General features: G+C 39.4%; 1 protein-coding gene across 4 annotated transcripts in view; it reads right to left on the minus strand.

Annotated features, from left to right (window-relative positions):
* Nucleotides 1-18,286, minus strand: part of LOC134205129 (ABC transporter G family member 23) — a 323,526-nt gene that overhangs the window by 41,651 nt on the left and 263,589 nt on the right. For all 4 annotated transcript variants that reach the window (XM_062680073.1, XM_062680072.1, XM_062680074.1 and 1 more), the window contains one exon: nucleotides 6,738-6,899. In XM_062680073.1, coding sequence (XP_062536057.1) covers nucleotides 6,738-6,899 — 162 coding nt within the window. The remainder of the gene's footprint in view (nucleotides 1-6,737; nucleotides 6,900-18,286) is intronic.

Genomic DNA, 18,286 nt, shown 5'->3' on the forward strand with positions numbered 1-18,286 from the left:
CATGCAAAAGTTGTGCAGCGTGCTCCGTAGGTATGACGTCAAACAAACTGAAAACGAGGATTTCCAGCCACTGCTCCTGTTCTAATAGACTGATCCTAATAGACTGCAAAGCATGTGAGATCAAGGCAAAAGCGCGGAGGACCAAGAGGTAGCTAGCCTTCGGGAACGAACAGCGCTACTCGATCACTCCATCGTCAACCAACACGTCTTTGCATTCGACCGCACACAAATATTAGACTATAGGGTAACGGTACCAATAGTGGAGGTATTAGTAGATCCACAAAATAAAATATTTTTTAAAAATTGATAATTATGGGAAATTTTCAGCTTTAATATCTTAGTCAATAGATAAATTAACAAATTTGCTAACAAAAATAAGATAGATGTCATTTAACATAAACAAATACCAAATATTGCTTGTATCACTATGGGTACACTGTTCCTTTAGTGGCGGTAAAAGTTAATTTTGGTTCCCATAGTGGTGCTATCCATTGGTTTCTTATGAAACTCGCCACTATTAGTACAGTTGCAACACTATAGGTACAAGGGAGTCAATTGTGTTAAGGAAAATAATTGTTTTCAATAGTTTTTCAAGCGAAATCTTAAGATAAGTTGCATTTAACAGGATATCCAAAGCACGACGCATCAACTGAAACCATCGTAATGTGTATAAATATGATAAATCTCATTAAAACCCCACTACCTCCACTATTGGTGCTACCTCCAGTAAGGGTACGGTTACCCTAGTTTTAAGAAACAAAATTTACACATTCTCGAAAGATGTCACATTGTAAACACACAACACACAGTCAGTAAACGTACAGACACAGACAATTTGAGCAGTACGTATGCCAGCAGACTACATTCTTTGAAAAACAATAGATGTAGTAGAGCCGATCAACAGATAGGACAGCTTCGACACAACCAGAGTAAAAGTGGTGCCAAACAAAAAGGTGCACCAAAAGTTTCTGCGAGCCAGGTCAATTCAAATTTCCGGCATACCCCACATAAGACAGGACAAAGTAAGCTTAATTGATCCAAAATTGACCGCCTACACAGTGTTTCCTCCGGATAACGTTGTTTTTCATGTTGTAGCGACTTGTGGTGACAAATAGGTCCTATGCTGAGGGCTAATGTGACAACAAAATGAAACATAGTTAGTAAGTACACTAAGCATAAAACATAAACACAACATAAACATATTCATTGTCCACAGAAAAAGGCACAATACATATGTCCGAAACGTCGGATGAAAACATAAAACCCCGTTTTTGATCCCAAAATACTGAAAGCCAATACCTCTATCGTCGCCATCTTAGTCGAACCAATTAAGATAACGAATAACGATAAAAGAAAGGCAAAAACTGTTCCGAATCATAGCAAGCCATGATAACAATTTTATCAAACTTAAGCAAAATCTAGGATAGGATGCGACAACTCAATTGAGACTGTCTCGTTGTTTTAGTCGGTTGCTCTGACGAGGTGGTCGCCAGTGCATCCAAATTAATTTGGTACATAATCTTACAAATATCATGTATCAAAACTTGATGTTTTTCTTTCCGTTCCATCCTTTATTTATGTAAGAGAAGCGAAAGACTAACAGAGAGAAGTTTTCGCTAATAAAAATATGACTTTGAGATCCAAAATGACAGAAAGGTGAATGATCACGCTTAAAATAAACAGATTTAAACCTTTACAACCCTTTAGATAAATTTATATGGCGTTTGCAGTTCAATATTGTTAATTTTGTCCCAAAAAACTGAAACTCAAAAATTTACATGTTTTGCTTAAAATCAACTTTACAAACCAGCAACACGGCCAAACTAACAACATTCTGCCCTACGAAAAACGCGCCGCCACTAATCGAAGTAATCGTTGGCAATTAACACCAGATTTTTGGTTGCCAAATAATCCGTGTGACGGTTCCTGGGTACCTGCTTGCGACTGAAGAAGACAGAGAAAACAAAATCTAGCACATTTGAAGTGCACTGGCATGGCATGACAACTAGCTTTTTTTAATTACACTGGATTCTGTTTTTACTCGATTAACATTTTCTTAGCTTTGCACTCATCCTAAATGTTTAACGCATAATAATTACCATGTGATTTTTCTTTGAATCATTAAGGATTTTTTGAAACATGTTGCAAGGACAAGGTGGCAAATTGAAGTCACACGATCAAAACTACGAGCGAAAAAAAATAGTGTAAAACAATGTTTTTAATAGAACATTCAGTTCAACACAAAGACAACCAGCTATTTCACATGCAAAAATAGTTTTCTTTCATTTTGCCATTGAAAGCCAGTATTTTTTCATTGATGGCTTCTAAAATAAATAAACGTTCATTGATAATAAATAATAAATCAACAATTATTGTGTTCTAGGAAAAAACTACGAAGACCTCGGTTAGTTTATTGGCTACCGCTTCTGCCTTAAAAGCAGGAGGTCGTGGGTTCAATTCCAGGCTCGTCCCTTTCCTACTGTCTATCATACATCTTTCTGTGCTTCACGTTCTACCAACACGATTCCTACTGTTAAAACCATCCACAGTAACAATTCCAAAACCTCCCGTGGCACCTATGAGAGGTCGTAGAGTTCTCTGCATCTTTCTTAAATAGGTGTCCGACTAACCATCCTCCCCCTTCCCCAGCATTCGCAAGGACGTTGCCAGGACTGATCTGGACTATTGGAGATTCCCGGTCCGGTCTAGGTTTTCAGGTTGGAAATTCTCTTGACTTCCCTAGGCATAAAGTATCCTCATGTTAGCCTCATAATACACGAATGAAAAAATTGTAACTTGGCTTGGAAACCTCGCAGTTAATAACTGTAGAAGTGCTAAAACGAACACTAAGCTATGAGGCGGCAATGTCCCAGTGCGGGATGTTATGCCAATAAGAAGAAGAAGAAGATGCTTACTAAAAAAATTCCATTATCTAGTTTTGTTTTACGCTCTGCTACAATCAAAACCGAACCAATTAATTCCGTTGAGGAAGTTTTAGGCAACGTTCAAGCGGGTGATTTCGCCTAAACATTGTGAAGTGTCTGACAGACTGAAAGAGCAAACGCTGCCGGGAGCGACGAACTAGAACATGACACATGTGCAAGCTCTGAGCAGTCCAGGTGTTTTTTAGAATGTCAAACGCAAAAACCCTCTACAAATACTCGTATCGCTGTCGAAGGGTATCTAGGAGTCTAATCAGTTGGCATCGCTCAATCATCATGCAGTAACCTTAATAAACTATTCTACGGAAATCGTCTGAGGGCAAAACTTATCCAACGCCCTTAGCTGGGTGTCGGATATAGGTTGAAGCACACAAAAGCGCACATAAAGGATCCCCTAACACACGCGACGCAACTGTCGCCTGCGATTCTGTCGCCGTTGGTATGGAAGCATAAGGGCTCCCCCAGACCTAAGCGATTTCGTCGACGCGATGGCGACAACTAGTCGCCGCGATTATATCGTTGGGTCGCTGCAGGCAATGTTCGTTTACGTTTTTTCATGCCAATGGCGACAGAATCACAGTCGCCAAACGATAGAATCACGTCGCGTGCGTTTGGGGGAACCTTAAATGGAGCATTGCATGCAGCGACCTTGGCCATTGCATCGCGATTTGTGGGAGCCTTAAATCTAGAAACAATTTGTTTTCCTTGATTTTCACTGCAAGGGTCTTCAATAATTCCTTGTTCCTATATTTTTAGTTGGAAGATCTTTCAATTTACGCATAATATATCACCAAGCCGTTTTTGGAGATACACCCGATTATTTTTTTACTCGGGGGATGCGTGCCGTGTGAAAAAAATCCGTGTAAAAAAGAATCGATGAACAATTTTTAAAAAAATATGACATTCATTCGCTATAATAACCATGCTTCTCCATATATGCTGCTGAACTTGATTTCTATTGAACATCATTTACTAGTAAAATATATAATTTAAAACAGATTTCATACTTTTCCTTTCGATGAGACGAAATCAAGTGATTTTCGCGTCATAAGAGATTGTTCTTTCGTAGTTTTTTGCAACAAACTTCTTTTACTCATTAATCTTTTCTCTAGAATGAAGATGAAAGATCAATAAAAATCGTGCCTTCTTGGTGAAATTTTTTTTTTCGTTTCATAACTTTTAAGCCTCACTAATTTTTCGCGAAAATTTTCGGTTAGCATTGCAAAGGGATTAACAAAATGATCATTGGGATGCGCTCACTCCGATCCCATCACCGCATCAACTGCTTACTGTTACTGTTTGTTCCGTAAAAGCTACACTTGGTAGCATTGGTAAAGCCACCACAAGGGATGAAAAAAGTGAGAAAACGAGCAAATCAACTTTTCGCGGCACAGGAATTGAGGAAAAAATAGGTCTTACCCATAAGACCACGGAAAAAATCCTTTCCCGGAAAACGAGCTCCCGGTTAAAGTCTGCGTGTTAGAGTGATTCAAATTTTGACTTTTTTACTACTCGACGCTTCACCGCGGGGCCCTCCTTAGCCGTGCGGTAAGACGCGCGGCTACAAAGCAAGACCATGCTGAGGGTGGCTGGGTTCGATTCTCGGTGCCGGTCTAGGCAATTTTCGGATTGGAAATTGTCTCGACTTCCCTGGGCATAAAAGTATCATCGTGCTAGCCTCATGATATACAAATGCAAAAATGGTAACCTGGCTTAGAAACCTCGCAGTTAATAACTGTGGAAGTGCTTAATGAACACTAAGCTGCGAGGCGGCTCTGTCCCAGTGTGGGGATGTAATGCCAATAAGAAGAAGAAGACTACTCGACGCTAAAGCGATTGAATTTGGGATTTTAATAATCCTCCAAAAATACAGCTAATTAAGATGCAATTTGATTGTACGCATTTGAATGGAAATGACTGTAGAAATTGCCACTGATGTGAAAGACCATCTCATGAGGTGGTTCCTGAACTATTTAAAGGTAATCAATGCGTTAACCTCATAGAATACTTCCTAAAGCTAAAAGACAGTTGTTATTGCGAAACGATTTGACTTCTGTAAGTAGTGTAAGTGAAATTTTAGTGTTCATAATTGACATTGATGATATTCTTTTACGTTTCAAATTGAATTTTCCATTATCCAAAATTTCCCTAATATGTAACGTTTCTTGCAATAATCAAATCGTTTCTTTGTTACCAATGTATCAAAAAGCGTAATGGGAAACGTTGCAGACTGGTCCCCCCCCCCCCCAAAGGTTCTGTTTTCATAGTAATTTTCATACAAACTCAAAACCACGCCTGCTCATTCAAATTACAACCAAATTAACTGAAAATAAAGATAGAATATGAAATAGTAAATATTATCGTTTAGCACGGTGGGCACACAGTTAATGAGCTTAAAATCAATTGTCAATATTTTTCAACGAATATTTTTCAAATCATTGGACACACGATTGTTAACGACCGTGTTGATAAATGCAAAATTGAGAGCCATAAGATGTTTTCCATCGTCGACCAGTGTAATCACGTCAACACCGGTAAAGGTCGTTCCAGATTTCTTACCGCTGCCACCATCCGGTATAAAATCATGTTCATGTTGTTCAACCGCAATATGCAGCATTCCAACGATTGGGCATTCCTCCTTCACGATTGCACTGAATGAGTCGACCGACCGACTGTTGGTACTTAAGTGCAAGTGAAATGCAATTGCACTGTTATTGTATTCGTAGAAACCTTCAACACGTGAAAAAACCCCAATCCAGATTCGGTGCGAAGTTAATATGCTACGGCGCACTAACCGGCATCTGGTGGTCGCGAGTTTTAAGTTTTTAACGAGCAACCGCTGAAGGAAATGATTGCACATTGCATTTCTGCTGGTCCATTATAATAAATACTTATTGCCATATGGACCTTTGTACAGCAGCAAAATGTGGAAAACTGTGCTGGCACTGTTAGCTGGTACTTTACGGTTGTTATCCTTCTGATCGTTTTAGACATGGATGTTAGGTTGAATTAGTAGGGCTTTAATGTGTTTTTTTCACAAAGCTCAACATAAAATGAGAGAATTACTTTAATACATTATTCATTTCTCAATGGCAAGTATTTTTTTCTGAACGAGAAAACTGGCTGCCTTTTTGAAAATAGTTGTTTTATATTAGCTTAAATGATTGATTATTTTTGGTAAAAGTTACCGAAATATCGTTAATAATAGTTCCAAAAATAAAGACAGACGAACATTTTTCCATATTTATGACAAAGATAAAGATCAAAACAAAGAGCTTATACCTAATAAACAAATTTGGGCTCATCATAAATTGATTTGCCTTTTAACTCCGCCTATCGAACACTTCCAGTAATCGTTACGGATGGTGTATCAAAGCTACCGCCCATAGGCAATATTAATAACGATTGTCTGAACACGCAAATGCCAAAACAATTTGTGGAATTCCCTTAATGTGCTCAGAAAGCAATACTTCCTACGTAGTTCCATTACGTGTAACACTAATTCCATAAAGCGGCTGTCAGGGACTATCAGTGCTTCGGAAAAAGGTTAATCAAGCTTCACGTGTTGCAGGCTATTTAGATTATCATGGTAACCCGCATCACCCTTCGCAATCACTCTGGGAATGGGGAAAACCTGAACGTACACACCGAGCCTTGCATCCGCTCTCTGAACTCCCTCGGATGATCAATCAATACCGCTGCTGGCTAACAATGCTCGTGCAAATGCATACCGTAGCAGGCTTTCCAATCAGCACGACTACGCAGTACGCCCACGACGGACATGGGGCTACTTACATTGTTCCTTTGGCTACTGTCATGTTCAGGTTGGATAGAACTTGATTTGGTTTCTTCTTGGTGCCGTACTGTTTGAACGCATGCCGCACCGAAACGGCATGCTGCTGCCGGGCCCACATCGTCCCTCCATCGTCTATCGTCGCTACGCTCGTCTCACTGCCTCTGGAAATTGGAAAGGAAAATGATTGCTCGTTAAAATATGTTCGATTATTTGAGATTTGTTCTATGTGGAAAAATAGGATTTTACTTTGTTCTCATATTTATAATAATTAAAAAACGATAGTTTGATGAACATGAATTCAATATTCTACATGCATCGGTCGCTTCATGGTTTGCCGAGCTGTGCAATGTGGCTCGAAAACATGGAAATTGATTATTTTCTGCATCAATTTAATTTTTTGTAAAACGATCATGTAAAATCTGTCAGATTGGATAATTAATTGATTTTCAGAAATCACTACAAATTTCAGGAATTTCGCCCGGAAAATGACCAAGCAGTTCAAGTAGTCAAATATTCGGAATAGAAAACTTCAGATGTATCTTTAAGAATTTTTAGGAATTTCAAATCCATTAGAAAATTATAGCAAGTTTCTCAAAAAAAATAAACAAAAAAAAAATATCTTTTAAAGATTCTCCGCAGATTTTTTTTTAGCAGATTGCAATATTCTCAAGGCTTTTTTTTTTAAATCGTCCCTAAAATATTCACAAAAGATTGACAGAACGCTGTCCCGTTAGTATATTTCCTGGAGTTTCTCCAAGAATGCGTTTAGACGATTCGATAGAACCTTCACCAGGAAATCCTTTAAAAATACATCTACCTGTTACTTGAATTGCCCTTGAATTATTCTGTTGGAATGATTTCTTCGGGAGTTCTTCAAAGAATCCACTAAGATTTTTTTTTATATTCCAGTAAAACAAACATTCGAAAGTTGCTTTGAAGCTCCCTTCTGAATTACCAATCTAAACGCTTCTAACAATTCCTCCTCATAGAATACTTGCGCAATAAATTATGTTTGATATTATTGCGAGATCTTAGAGAGTGAATCCAAAAATAATGCCATAGGTTTTTAGATATATGCACTATACAAATATTTAAGCCATAGACGCCTTATTTTTAACGATTCGGTTGCATCACCTCTTATATGACAACATACAGTCGTTCATGAGTAATAAATGCTTGATATGAAGATATTAGGGACATAATATCCTCAGCTTGGTGAACTGATACTCAATTTACAATTTCAAAATAAAAAAAAACTGAAGCGCATTTTTTTTTGTTTTTTGCGCGTACAAATATTTTAAAATTTTAAGTGCCTTTTATACTCTATTTTTTCTCTTTTCCATATATGTATTATTATTATAAAATAAGAAGCGCAAATTTGACATTCAAGGGCTAAATATTCATAAAATTCATAGAAATGTTTACAAAAAAACAAACGCATTTTTTTTTCTCCAGAACCCACGACTTGCTAGACCAAGATGAATATAGTGGTAGGTGCTCCAATCTGCCAAGTTTTTGGAAGAGAAGAAGGCGGGGGTGAAAAATTCATTTTCAGTGCAAAACGAAAACAAACCAGCTGGCTTTTCCATACTAAAATCCAAGATGGCTGTATCGTGAATTTGGCAGATTGGAACACCTATTCATCTTGTGCTAGACCTAGTAGATGCGTCAAGAAAGTCCAACTCTAGTCCAGAGATTCAGATTAAGAAAATTCTAATGCTGGAGAGAGAGTCTTTCAATGGTTTGGAGACACCATTCCACTTCCCATGATTTCATAGTTGACGTATCAACTATTGCACTTTCGCATGTATTTGGGATGATTTAGGGACAAATGTCGCAAATCTGAGACAGTCTAACCCGTAGACACGTCAAGGAGGCTTGAAACATGCCACGTATCGATATTACAGTAGTTGAATTACTGTCGTTAACGCGTGGTAAGTCGAATTCGGTGAAATTTGGAATGGTCGTTACGTCAAATATGAGGTCATGGGCAGCCTAGGCCCAATGGTTAACCCATCTCTTAAGGGTTGATTGATGTTCGGAATTGCTGTCGGTCCTAACCATATCATTATTAACTCAAATCTGTTGTGGCTTGGTTGATCATTTGAAGGAACTAATAATCTTAGTTAGGTCGGAATCACTATTAAACCTTATTGGATCAAGTGGGTTGGAAAGGTTGGTGGATGAAATCGCCATCGATTCTATTCGAATCAAGAAAAAAAAAATCCGGAATGGGTCTGACAGTGGTTTGGAACCACTACTTGACCTAGTTGGGCCAATAAAACCCAAATCTGCAGTGGGGGAAGGGTCATTTGGCCGAAACCCATTTGGCCGAATGCCACTAGGCCGAAAGTTGTTTGGCCGAATATACCATTTGCTCGAACAGACTCTCATGGCGAAAGCCATTTGGCCGAAAGTTATTTGGGTCGTTTGGGCGAAAGGGTTGTTTGGCCGAAAGGGTCATTTGGCCGAAAGGGTCGTTTGGCCGAAAGGGTCATTTGACCGAAAGTAGTGAGACGTCTCACTACTCACTTCGCGCTTCTCCCTTTTTACAGTAAGAAGAGAAAACTTAAGAGTGAAAAATTATATGTCTCGCTCTTCACTCCCCATTTCTCACTTCTCACTGTGAAAAGGGGGTAGTGAGACGTCTCACTACTCATTTCGCGCTTCTCACTTTTTCCAGTGAGAAAAGAAAAATGAAGAGTGAGAAGTCTCTCTTCTCATTTCTTATCTCTTACTTTTCAAATGACCTATTCGCCCAAATGTCCTATTCGGCCAAATTACCCTTTGGGCCAAACGACCCTAATGGCCAAATGACCCTTTCGGCCAAATGATCCTTTCGGCCAAATGATCCTTTCGTCCTAATGACCAGTTTGGCCAAATGGTTCAGGGTCATTTGGCCGAATGCCGTTTGGCCGAATGTCGTTTGGCCGAATGCTATTTGGCCGAAAGGGTCGTTTGGCCGAACGCCATTTGGCCGAATGCCGTTTGGCCGAATAGTTTAAAAACGTTTCCTTATTAAGTGTGTGAAGCGAGTAGTAAGAAGCAAGAAGCAAGAAGTGAGAAGTGGTAAGTGAGATATCGAGTAACAAGGGAAGCGGAAGAAGAATAAAGGAAGAATCAAGGAAGAAGAAGGAAAAAGGAAAAGATAAGAAGTAAGAAGAGAGAAGGAGGGAGGAAAAAGGAAAAAGAAAAAAAGTAGGAAGAAAGAAGAAGGAAGAAGTAAGAAGGAAGAAAGAAGAAAGAAAGAAAACTGAAGAAGGAAGAAGAAAGAAGGAAGAAGGAAGAAGAGAGAAGCAAGAAGGAAGAGGAAAGAAGAAAGGAAAAAGAAGGACGAAATAAAGAAGAAGTAAGAAGAAGAAAGAAAGAGGAAAGAAGGAAGAAGGATGAAGGAAAAAGGAAAGAAGGAAGGAAAAAGAAAGAAAGAAGAAGGAAGAGAGAAGGAAGAAGGTAGAAGGCAAGAAGGAAGAAAGAAAAAAACAAGGAAGAAGGAAGAAAGAAGGAAAAATAAAGAAGAAAAAAGGAAGAAGGAAGAAAGAAAGAAGGAAGAAGGAAGGAAGAAATAAGAAGTTAGACGAAAGAACGAAGAAGCAGGAAGAAAGAAAGAAGGAGGAAGGAAGAGGGAAGAAGGAAGGAGGAAGAAGGAAGAAAGAAGAAGGAAAAAGGAAGAAGGAAGATGGAAGAAGGAAGATGGAAGTAGGAAGAAGAAAGAAGAAGGAAGGAGGAAGGAGGAAGAAGGAAGAAGGAAGAAGGAAGAAGGAAGAAGGAAGAAGGAAGAAGGAAGAAGGTAGATGGAAGAAGGAAGAAAGAAGCAAGAAGGAAGAAGGAAGAAAAAGAAGGAAGAAAGAAGGAAGAAGAAAGAAGGTAGAAGGAAAGAAGGAAGAAGGAAAAACGAAGAAGGAAGAAAGATAGAAGAAGGAAGAAGGAAAAAGAAGGAAGAAAGAAGGAAGAAAGAAGGAAGAAGGAAGAAAGAAGGAAGAAGGAAGAAAGAAGGAAGAAGGTAGAAGGAAAGAAGAAAGAAGGAAGAAGGAAAGAAGAAAGAAGAAGAAAGAAGCCAGAAGAAAGAAGGAAAAAAGAAGGAAGAAGGTAAAAAGAAAGAAGAAAGAAGGAAGGAAGAAGAAGAAAGAAAGTAGAAGGAAGGGGAAAGAAAGAAAGAAGAAGGAATAATAAAGAAGAAGGAAGAAAAAGCAGGAAGAAAAAAGAAGGAAGAAGCAGGAAGGAAGAAGGGTGAAGGTAGAAGAAAGAAGGAAGAAGGGAGGAGAAAGAAGGGCGTAGGAAGAAAGACGAAAAAAGAAGAAAGAAGGAAGAAGGACGAAGGAAGAAATTCTCTGTTCTCAGTTCACTTTTCTCTTTTCACTTTGCACTTCTCACTTCCTACTTCTCATTTTTCACTATTCACTACTCGTAATCTGAGGTCAATTTTTTCAAACTTTTCGGCCAAACGGCATTCGGCCAAATGACCCGTTCGGCCAAACGGCATTCGGCCAAATGGCGTTCGGCCAAACGGCATTCGGCCAAACGACATTCGGCCAAATGGCCTGACACCGGCCAAATGACCCTTTCGGCTAAATGATCCTTCTCTTTCGGCTAAATGACCCTTTTGGCCAAACGACCCTTTCGGCCAAATGACTCTTCCGGCCAAACTACCCTTTCGGCCAAACAACCCATTCCGTAAAACGACCCTTTCGGCCAAACGATCCTGTCGGCCAAACGACCCTTTCGGCTAAACGACCCTGTCAGCCAAGCGACCCTTTCAGCCTAATGATCTGTTCGGCCTAGTGGCATTCGGCCAAATAGCTTTCGGCCGAATGGACTTAGGCCAAATGACCCTTCTCCATTGGATCCACGCAATATGGGTATCAAACTTCATGATTTTCAAATAACTATAAAAATATAAAAAATAATAAAATATTTCGAAAGTCCCTGAAAACCCGGAGGAGCAAACAAATAAGAAATATGTTTACATATTTTTACCTTAGATTAGCTCACAGTTGATTGAGTCATTAAAATACTCCTGAGTAATAATATATTATTCCTCAGATTAAGCATTGTTTTGGTGCCCCCTGAAAACTGGTGCCCTTGGCGGGGCCAACCTGACCAACCAAACGCTACGGCGCTGCACGTCTGTATACGCATACTGTAGTTGCCCAAAACTGTCGCAAAACCACCAATTACTAGAACGCGGTATCCGTACGTAGTATTGCCTCAAGTGATTTAAAAAAAATTGTTTTGGCCACCCTATCCGAAATTCACTTTTATCATTGTTTTATCGAGACCACCCTATCTTAATCCCCTTACAAGACGGCTGGGTCACCAAGTGGCAAAACTGTTATCCAGGATTTTGTCTATGCAGGAAAAAAAAATCAGGGGACAAATTTGGCTATACCCTGAAAACCTAGATATCCGAAACCTTGGGAAGTTTTCGCTTCTGAGAGCATGCAAATAAATCTGGCATGTTTGAATCCTAAATTACATTGTTTGATAGTTCTAAATACTCAGACGAGCTGAGCCACCCTGAACGTTATGCCTGTGATTAATTTTCAGGAATACGAGATGCTCAAGGTACTTCAAAACGTTCTCGAGCTCAGCCCACGGTATCTACCGGACCAACCAAGGTTTTTCCAATGTCCTCATCGTCGGTATTCACCCAATCCGGTTCAATGGGCATATACGCATCATGCAAACCTAATTTTCTTGAATACGAGATGCTCAAAGTAATCCAAAACTTTCTGGAGTTTAACCCACGGTATTTACCATGTCAATCAAGGCTTTGTCCAATGTCCTTATCGTCGTTATACACCCAATCTGGTTCAATAAGCATATACGCATAATGAAAAGCCTATTTTCTTGAATACGAGATGTTCATGGTACACCAAAACGTTTTGAAGTTCAGCCCATGGTATCTACCCGATCAATCAAAGCTTTAGCAATGTTTTCATCGTCAGTACAGGTGCTTCACAATTCGGTTCAATAAGCATCTGCGCATCATGCAAATCCAATTTTCTTGATACCGAGATGCTCAAGGTATTCCAAAATGTTCCTGAGCTCAGCCCACGGTATTTATCAGATCAATCAAGGCTTTTGCAATGTCCTCATCGTCAGTATGCCCCCAATCCTGTTCAATAGGCATATACGCATCATGCAAACTCAATTTTCGTGAATACGAGATCTTCAAGGTACTCCTAAATATTCTTGAGTTTCCAGTAACTTCCAGATCAATCAAGACTTTCGCAATATCATCATCATCGGTATTTACACAATCCGGTGTAATAAGCATATGACCCTAATTTCAATAAACATGAGGTCCAATGTCCAAGGTGACAATGAGGTTAACCTGCGATTTTTTTTGCATAATCCGGGGCAAAATGGCCTTTTGGCATTTTTGGCGGTGTTTCAGGCATATGATCACGAATATTTACTACTGGTTTCGTATTTCGAGATCCGAACTACATGTACTGTTGTGAATACTCTCGAAAAACTTACGAAAATGTCCTCAAAAACGTCGAAGGGTCGTTTTGCCCCGGGGGTGCATATTATCCCAGTTGCCCCTACACGGACAAGGAAGATCAAGTAGTTTAATCGTTACAGTTGGTTCATTGGATAGATCACACGATCCGAGCTCCAAAAAAAGGCTATAATACAGCCGATACTCTATGAGTCGCCAATGAAAGGACCATTGACTCAAGCATACATCAAGATGTGGAATAGAAGTTCCTTGGAAAATTGTTCGATCAGAGTAACCGAGAAAATCATTTAAGTGAGGCATCGTTTGCTTCCACGAGTCGATATCGAGTCGAAGAACATCGAATCATGTAGGGCCTATTCTGCATATTTGTCTCATGTTTGCTGGGATTCCCATGTACATGGGACAGTTATGCGTATAACGGCAGTATTGTAGCTTGTGAAAATAATTAATGAAATCGTATCGGCTCAAGGAACCTGCTGTGATATTAAGCGCTAAACGTATACACCGTTCAGGACTTTGTTTATCGCACGTTCTGAGCTACATGCCGGTTTGAAGAAGCTTAAAGGCCTGTAGTAGCTAGTAAAAGTAATGAGTGAAATCTGCTGGGATGTTTAGCGATGCACGTATACATATTTCTAGACTTGATTGATCGGGTAGAACGCATCTCCTGGGAATTTTGGAAAACCGAAAAGGTCTGTAGTGACTAGTAAACATAATGAATGAAATTCTATCGACTCCAATATATCGTTCAGTACATACTTGGTTGATCGGGTGATTCGCATGTTTTTAACTCCAGGACGTTTTGGAGAACCAAAAAGGCATGCGGTAGCTTGTAAAAGTAATTAGTAAAATCCTATCAGCTCAATGGACCTGCTGAAATGTCGAGAAAGCACGAGTACATCGATCAGGACTTGGTTGATCGAGTAGATCACATCTTTTGAACTCCCGGGCGTTTTGGAGAACCTCAAAGGTCTGTAGTAAACATAATTAGTGAAATTTGTTTGGCTCAATGAACCTGCTGGAATGTTTAGCAATGTACGGATACATCGTTGATCGGGTAGATCGCATGTTTTGAGCTCCAGGACGTTTTGGAGAACAAAAAAGGCTTGTAGTAGCTGAAGTATGGACATGCTGGGATGTTTAGCAATGCACGAATACATCGTTCAGGACTTGGTTGATCGAGTTGATCGCATCTTTTGAACTCCCGGGCGTTTTGGAGACCCTGAAATAGGTTACGTTAATTCAAAACTCGATAATTTCATGTTTTATGATCACATAGATATTTTGGGACATATTATCAGCTTTGGACGGTTTGTTTCCAGAGATATTTTCTTATGTATTCGAGGATATGTATTCCAAATCAGTTTGGTCGGCCTGGGACATCCGAGAAAAAATATTTCAACACCTTTTTAGTTCTTTCTATACCAGTTTTGGCAGGATCGAGCGGAAAAACCCCAAATCTGTTCGTTAAAATCAATGCAAAAAAACAAGTTTCATGAAAATCATTGTTGATTGCGGTATTTCTTACAAAAATAAAAATTTACATTTTTTTCGGCTAAAATTCTGTTGAAAACTTGATAAAATCGGGACGTGACAAAGTCGAGTCGAAAAAGTGATAAAATCGAGGGTAGACAAAATCTGGCTGTGACAAAATCGGGTCAACACTGTAGTACGATTCTCTAATTCGTAAAATTAAAAAATAAAACTACAAAATTTGTCAAAAAAGGGCCGCTCTAATGCCAACTCACACCAACAAAGATAATTGTAGATGATTTGATTGAAGATAATTTCGTCCAAAGAAGTCAAAACTTATTGAATTATGCCGTGAAATTGTGCGATCTCGAGGATTGCAAAATCGGAAGTGAAACACTTTTGTTTTATTTATTTACTAAGGCTCAGACGTTTTCTTAAAAACTTCACGAAGCCGAATTCTATTATTATAAATGAATAATTACAATAATATTTATTTATCGTTTAGGCGAGAGCTTTTCCGCCTAGGAGTGTGTTCGCTAGATCCCGATGAAGCTAATTGGGCCCGATGCTGGCTTCCTTCTAACTTCCGTGTCTTTTTTTTCAATACGACTTCAAAATCATTCACCTGCTGCGAGCAGTTTGGGATTCCATAGGTCCGCTGGATGAAATCATCGTCAATATCCTTTGTTTTGTTTTTTTAACTAATTTTATTTCCTAATTATCTAATACATGCATTCATCTTTTAGACTAGGTGTTCCGTGTTTTCTTAACACTATGATCCTCATTTGCTATGTTACATTTTTAGTTATCATTAATACTTCGCTCTGCCATCCCTTGTTGATTATAGCATTCCGCAGCAAGATGATGCTATTACATTGACGCTAGATTTTCTGAAGATCGATTTTGATGCACTGACATTTTTTCTTTCCGAAATTGACTGGAACTCACTTTTCGATGGGCTAAATTCTGATGACATGGCTGAAACATTTTGTGCCGTTTTGGAAAATTTTATGGAATCAAATGTACCTCCATGGAGCACAACACTGTTGAAAAGTTAAAACAGAAGCGCAGTGCCCTTCAACGAAGGCTTCATCATCGCCGTTCTTCTGAAAACAAGCATAGCTTTCATCTTGCATGTAATGTACATCGTACAAGTCATATGTATTACAAGTCCAGATAAATCTACGTCGAAATCCTCGCAGCTTTTGGAACTATGTAAACTCTAAAAGAAAAATCTCTACAATTCCTAGAAATGTCTTCTTAGATAATGCTGAATCATCAAACTGTGCGGAGAAGTGTGAACTGTTTGTAACTCATTTCTCATCGGTTTTGTACATCAAAGCTCATAGCTTCGTGTGAGCAGGACTGTGCCATTTTCGATGTGCCACGCAATCTGCTGGACCTGGACACGTTTCACATAACACCAGTTATGATTACTAATGCTGCCAAAAAACTAAAATGCAGCTTCTCGCCTGGCCCTGACGGTATTCCTTCTGCCGTTTATTGCCGCTGTATCGGTGCACTATCGGAGCCACTTTCCAAAATTTTCAACCAATCATTTAATGACTCCAATTTTTCGGCAAATTGGAAACAATCGTTCATGGTTCCGGTACATAAAAAAGGTGATAAGCGGAACGTGAAAAACTATCGAGGTATAACTAGTCTTTCTGATGCATCAAAGCTGTTTGAGATGATCACGAGTGCTTTTATTCTTGAACATGTCAAGTGTTACATCGATGCTGATCAACATGGTTTCATGCGTGGCCGTTCTGTAACTACAAATCTGCTAGACTTCACTACGACCTGTTTTGAACAGCTAGAAGCCGGATATCAAGTGGACGTTATTTACACGGATCTCGCTGCTGCATTTGACTCATTCAATCATGATACATATTTTGATTGCAAAGCTTAAGAAGCTTGGAGCCTCTAATAGGTTGTCAAATTGGTTATACTCATATCTGTCAGGAAGAATACTGCGAGTTAAGATCCTTACGCTTCACCAACTCTTCGGGTGTGCCCCAAGGAAGTAACCTAGGACCACTTCTTTTTCTCCTGTTTTTCAACGACGTGTTACTACTGCTTGGTCCAGTCTGTAAGCTTGCCTATGCTGATGATTTGAAATTGTACATCGTTGTTCAAACCATCGAGGATTGTATTCGTCTGCAAACTTTGCTGGACATATTCGTCAATTGGTGTTCCAGAAATTAGCTGACAGTGAGCGTTCCAAAGTGTATAGTGATGTCTTACTTTCGAATCACTAGGCCAGTATTGTATGATTATGCGATTAATGATTTTACCTTGAAGAGAACGGATAGATTCAGCGATTTGGGAGTGCTGCTCGATCACAAGCTTACATTTAACTTGCATCGGTCTAATGTGATCTCTAAGGCCAATCGTCAATTGGGGTTCATCTCAAAAATCTCAAAAGACTTCACCGATCCCCATTGCTTGAAAGCTCTGTATTGCTCTCTCGTACGTCCAATTTTGGAAAATGCCGTATTAGTTTGGATGCCTTATCAGGTAACATGGAGTTTGAGAATGGAGAATGTGCAACGTAAGTTCATCAGGATAGCATTGCGAAATTTACCCTGGCGTGATCCATACAACCTTCCGCCATATTCTGATCGCTGTGGCTTGCTTCAATTTAGGGTGGTCTACTCGGTAGTACCGAAACCGATAATACCGGTATTACCGGCCAATTTTGGGTACCGATAATACCGGTACTAGAAACGGAAAATACCGGTATTTTCGGTATTTCAAATGTTGCTGTCAGTATATAAAATCTCGAATAATTTTCACCTACTTTTATCAACTAAACTGCCTGTAAGGGCTCGTGGGACAAATATTCGGTAACAAGCAGTAAAGACTCATCGAGCAAAAAAATATATCAATTAAATGCGCGCATGAGTAACTTTGCCCAAGTAAGCATCATTGACGAAGTTTACGCTACAACAAAAATCGATCTATCTACCCGATCAATCAAAGCTTTAGCAATGTTTTCATCGTCAGTACAGGTGCTTCACAATTCGGTTCAATAAGCATCTGCGCATCATGCAAATCCAATTTTCTTGATACCGAGATGCTCAAGGTATTCCAAAATGTTCCTGAGCTCAGCCCACGGTATCTATCAGATCAATCAAGGCTTTTGCAATGTCCTCATCGTCAGTATACCCCCAATCCTGTTCAATAGGCATATACGCATCATGCAAACTCAATTTTCGTGAATACGGGATCTTCAAGGTAATGCAAAATATTCTTGAGTTTAGTTCATAGTATCTTCCAGATCAATCAAGACTTTCGCAATACCCTCATCATCGGTATTTATCCAATCCGGTGTAATAAGTATATAACCCTTCTTTCAATGAACATGAGGTCCAATGTCCAAGGTGACAATGAGGTTAACCTGCGATTTGTTCTGCATAGAGTAAACTGGGGTAAAATGCACCCCCGGGGCAAAATGGCCTTTTGGCATTTTTGGTGGTGTTTCAGGCATACGATCACGAATATTTACTACTGGTTTCGTATTTCGAGATCCGAACTACATGTACTGTTGTGAATACTCTCGAAAAAACTGCCGAAAATGTCCTCAAAAACGTTAAAGGGTCGTTT

Source organism: Armigeres subalbatus, chromosome 1, assembly GCF_024139115.2.
Source record: "Armigeres subalbatus isolate Guangzhou_Male chromosome 1, GZ_Asu_2, whole genome shotgun sequence".
NCBI lineage: Eukaryota > Metazoa > Arthropoda > Insecta > Diptera > Culicidae > Armigeres > Armigeres subalbatus.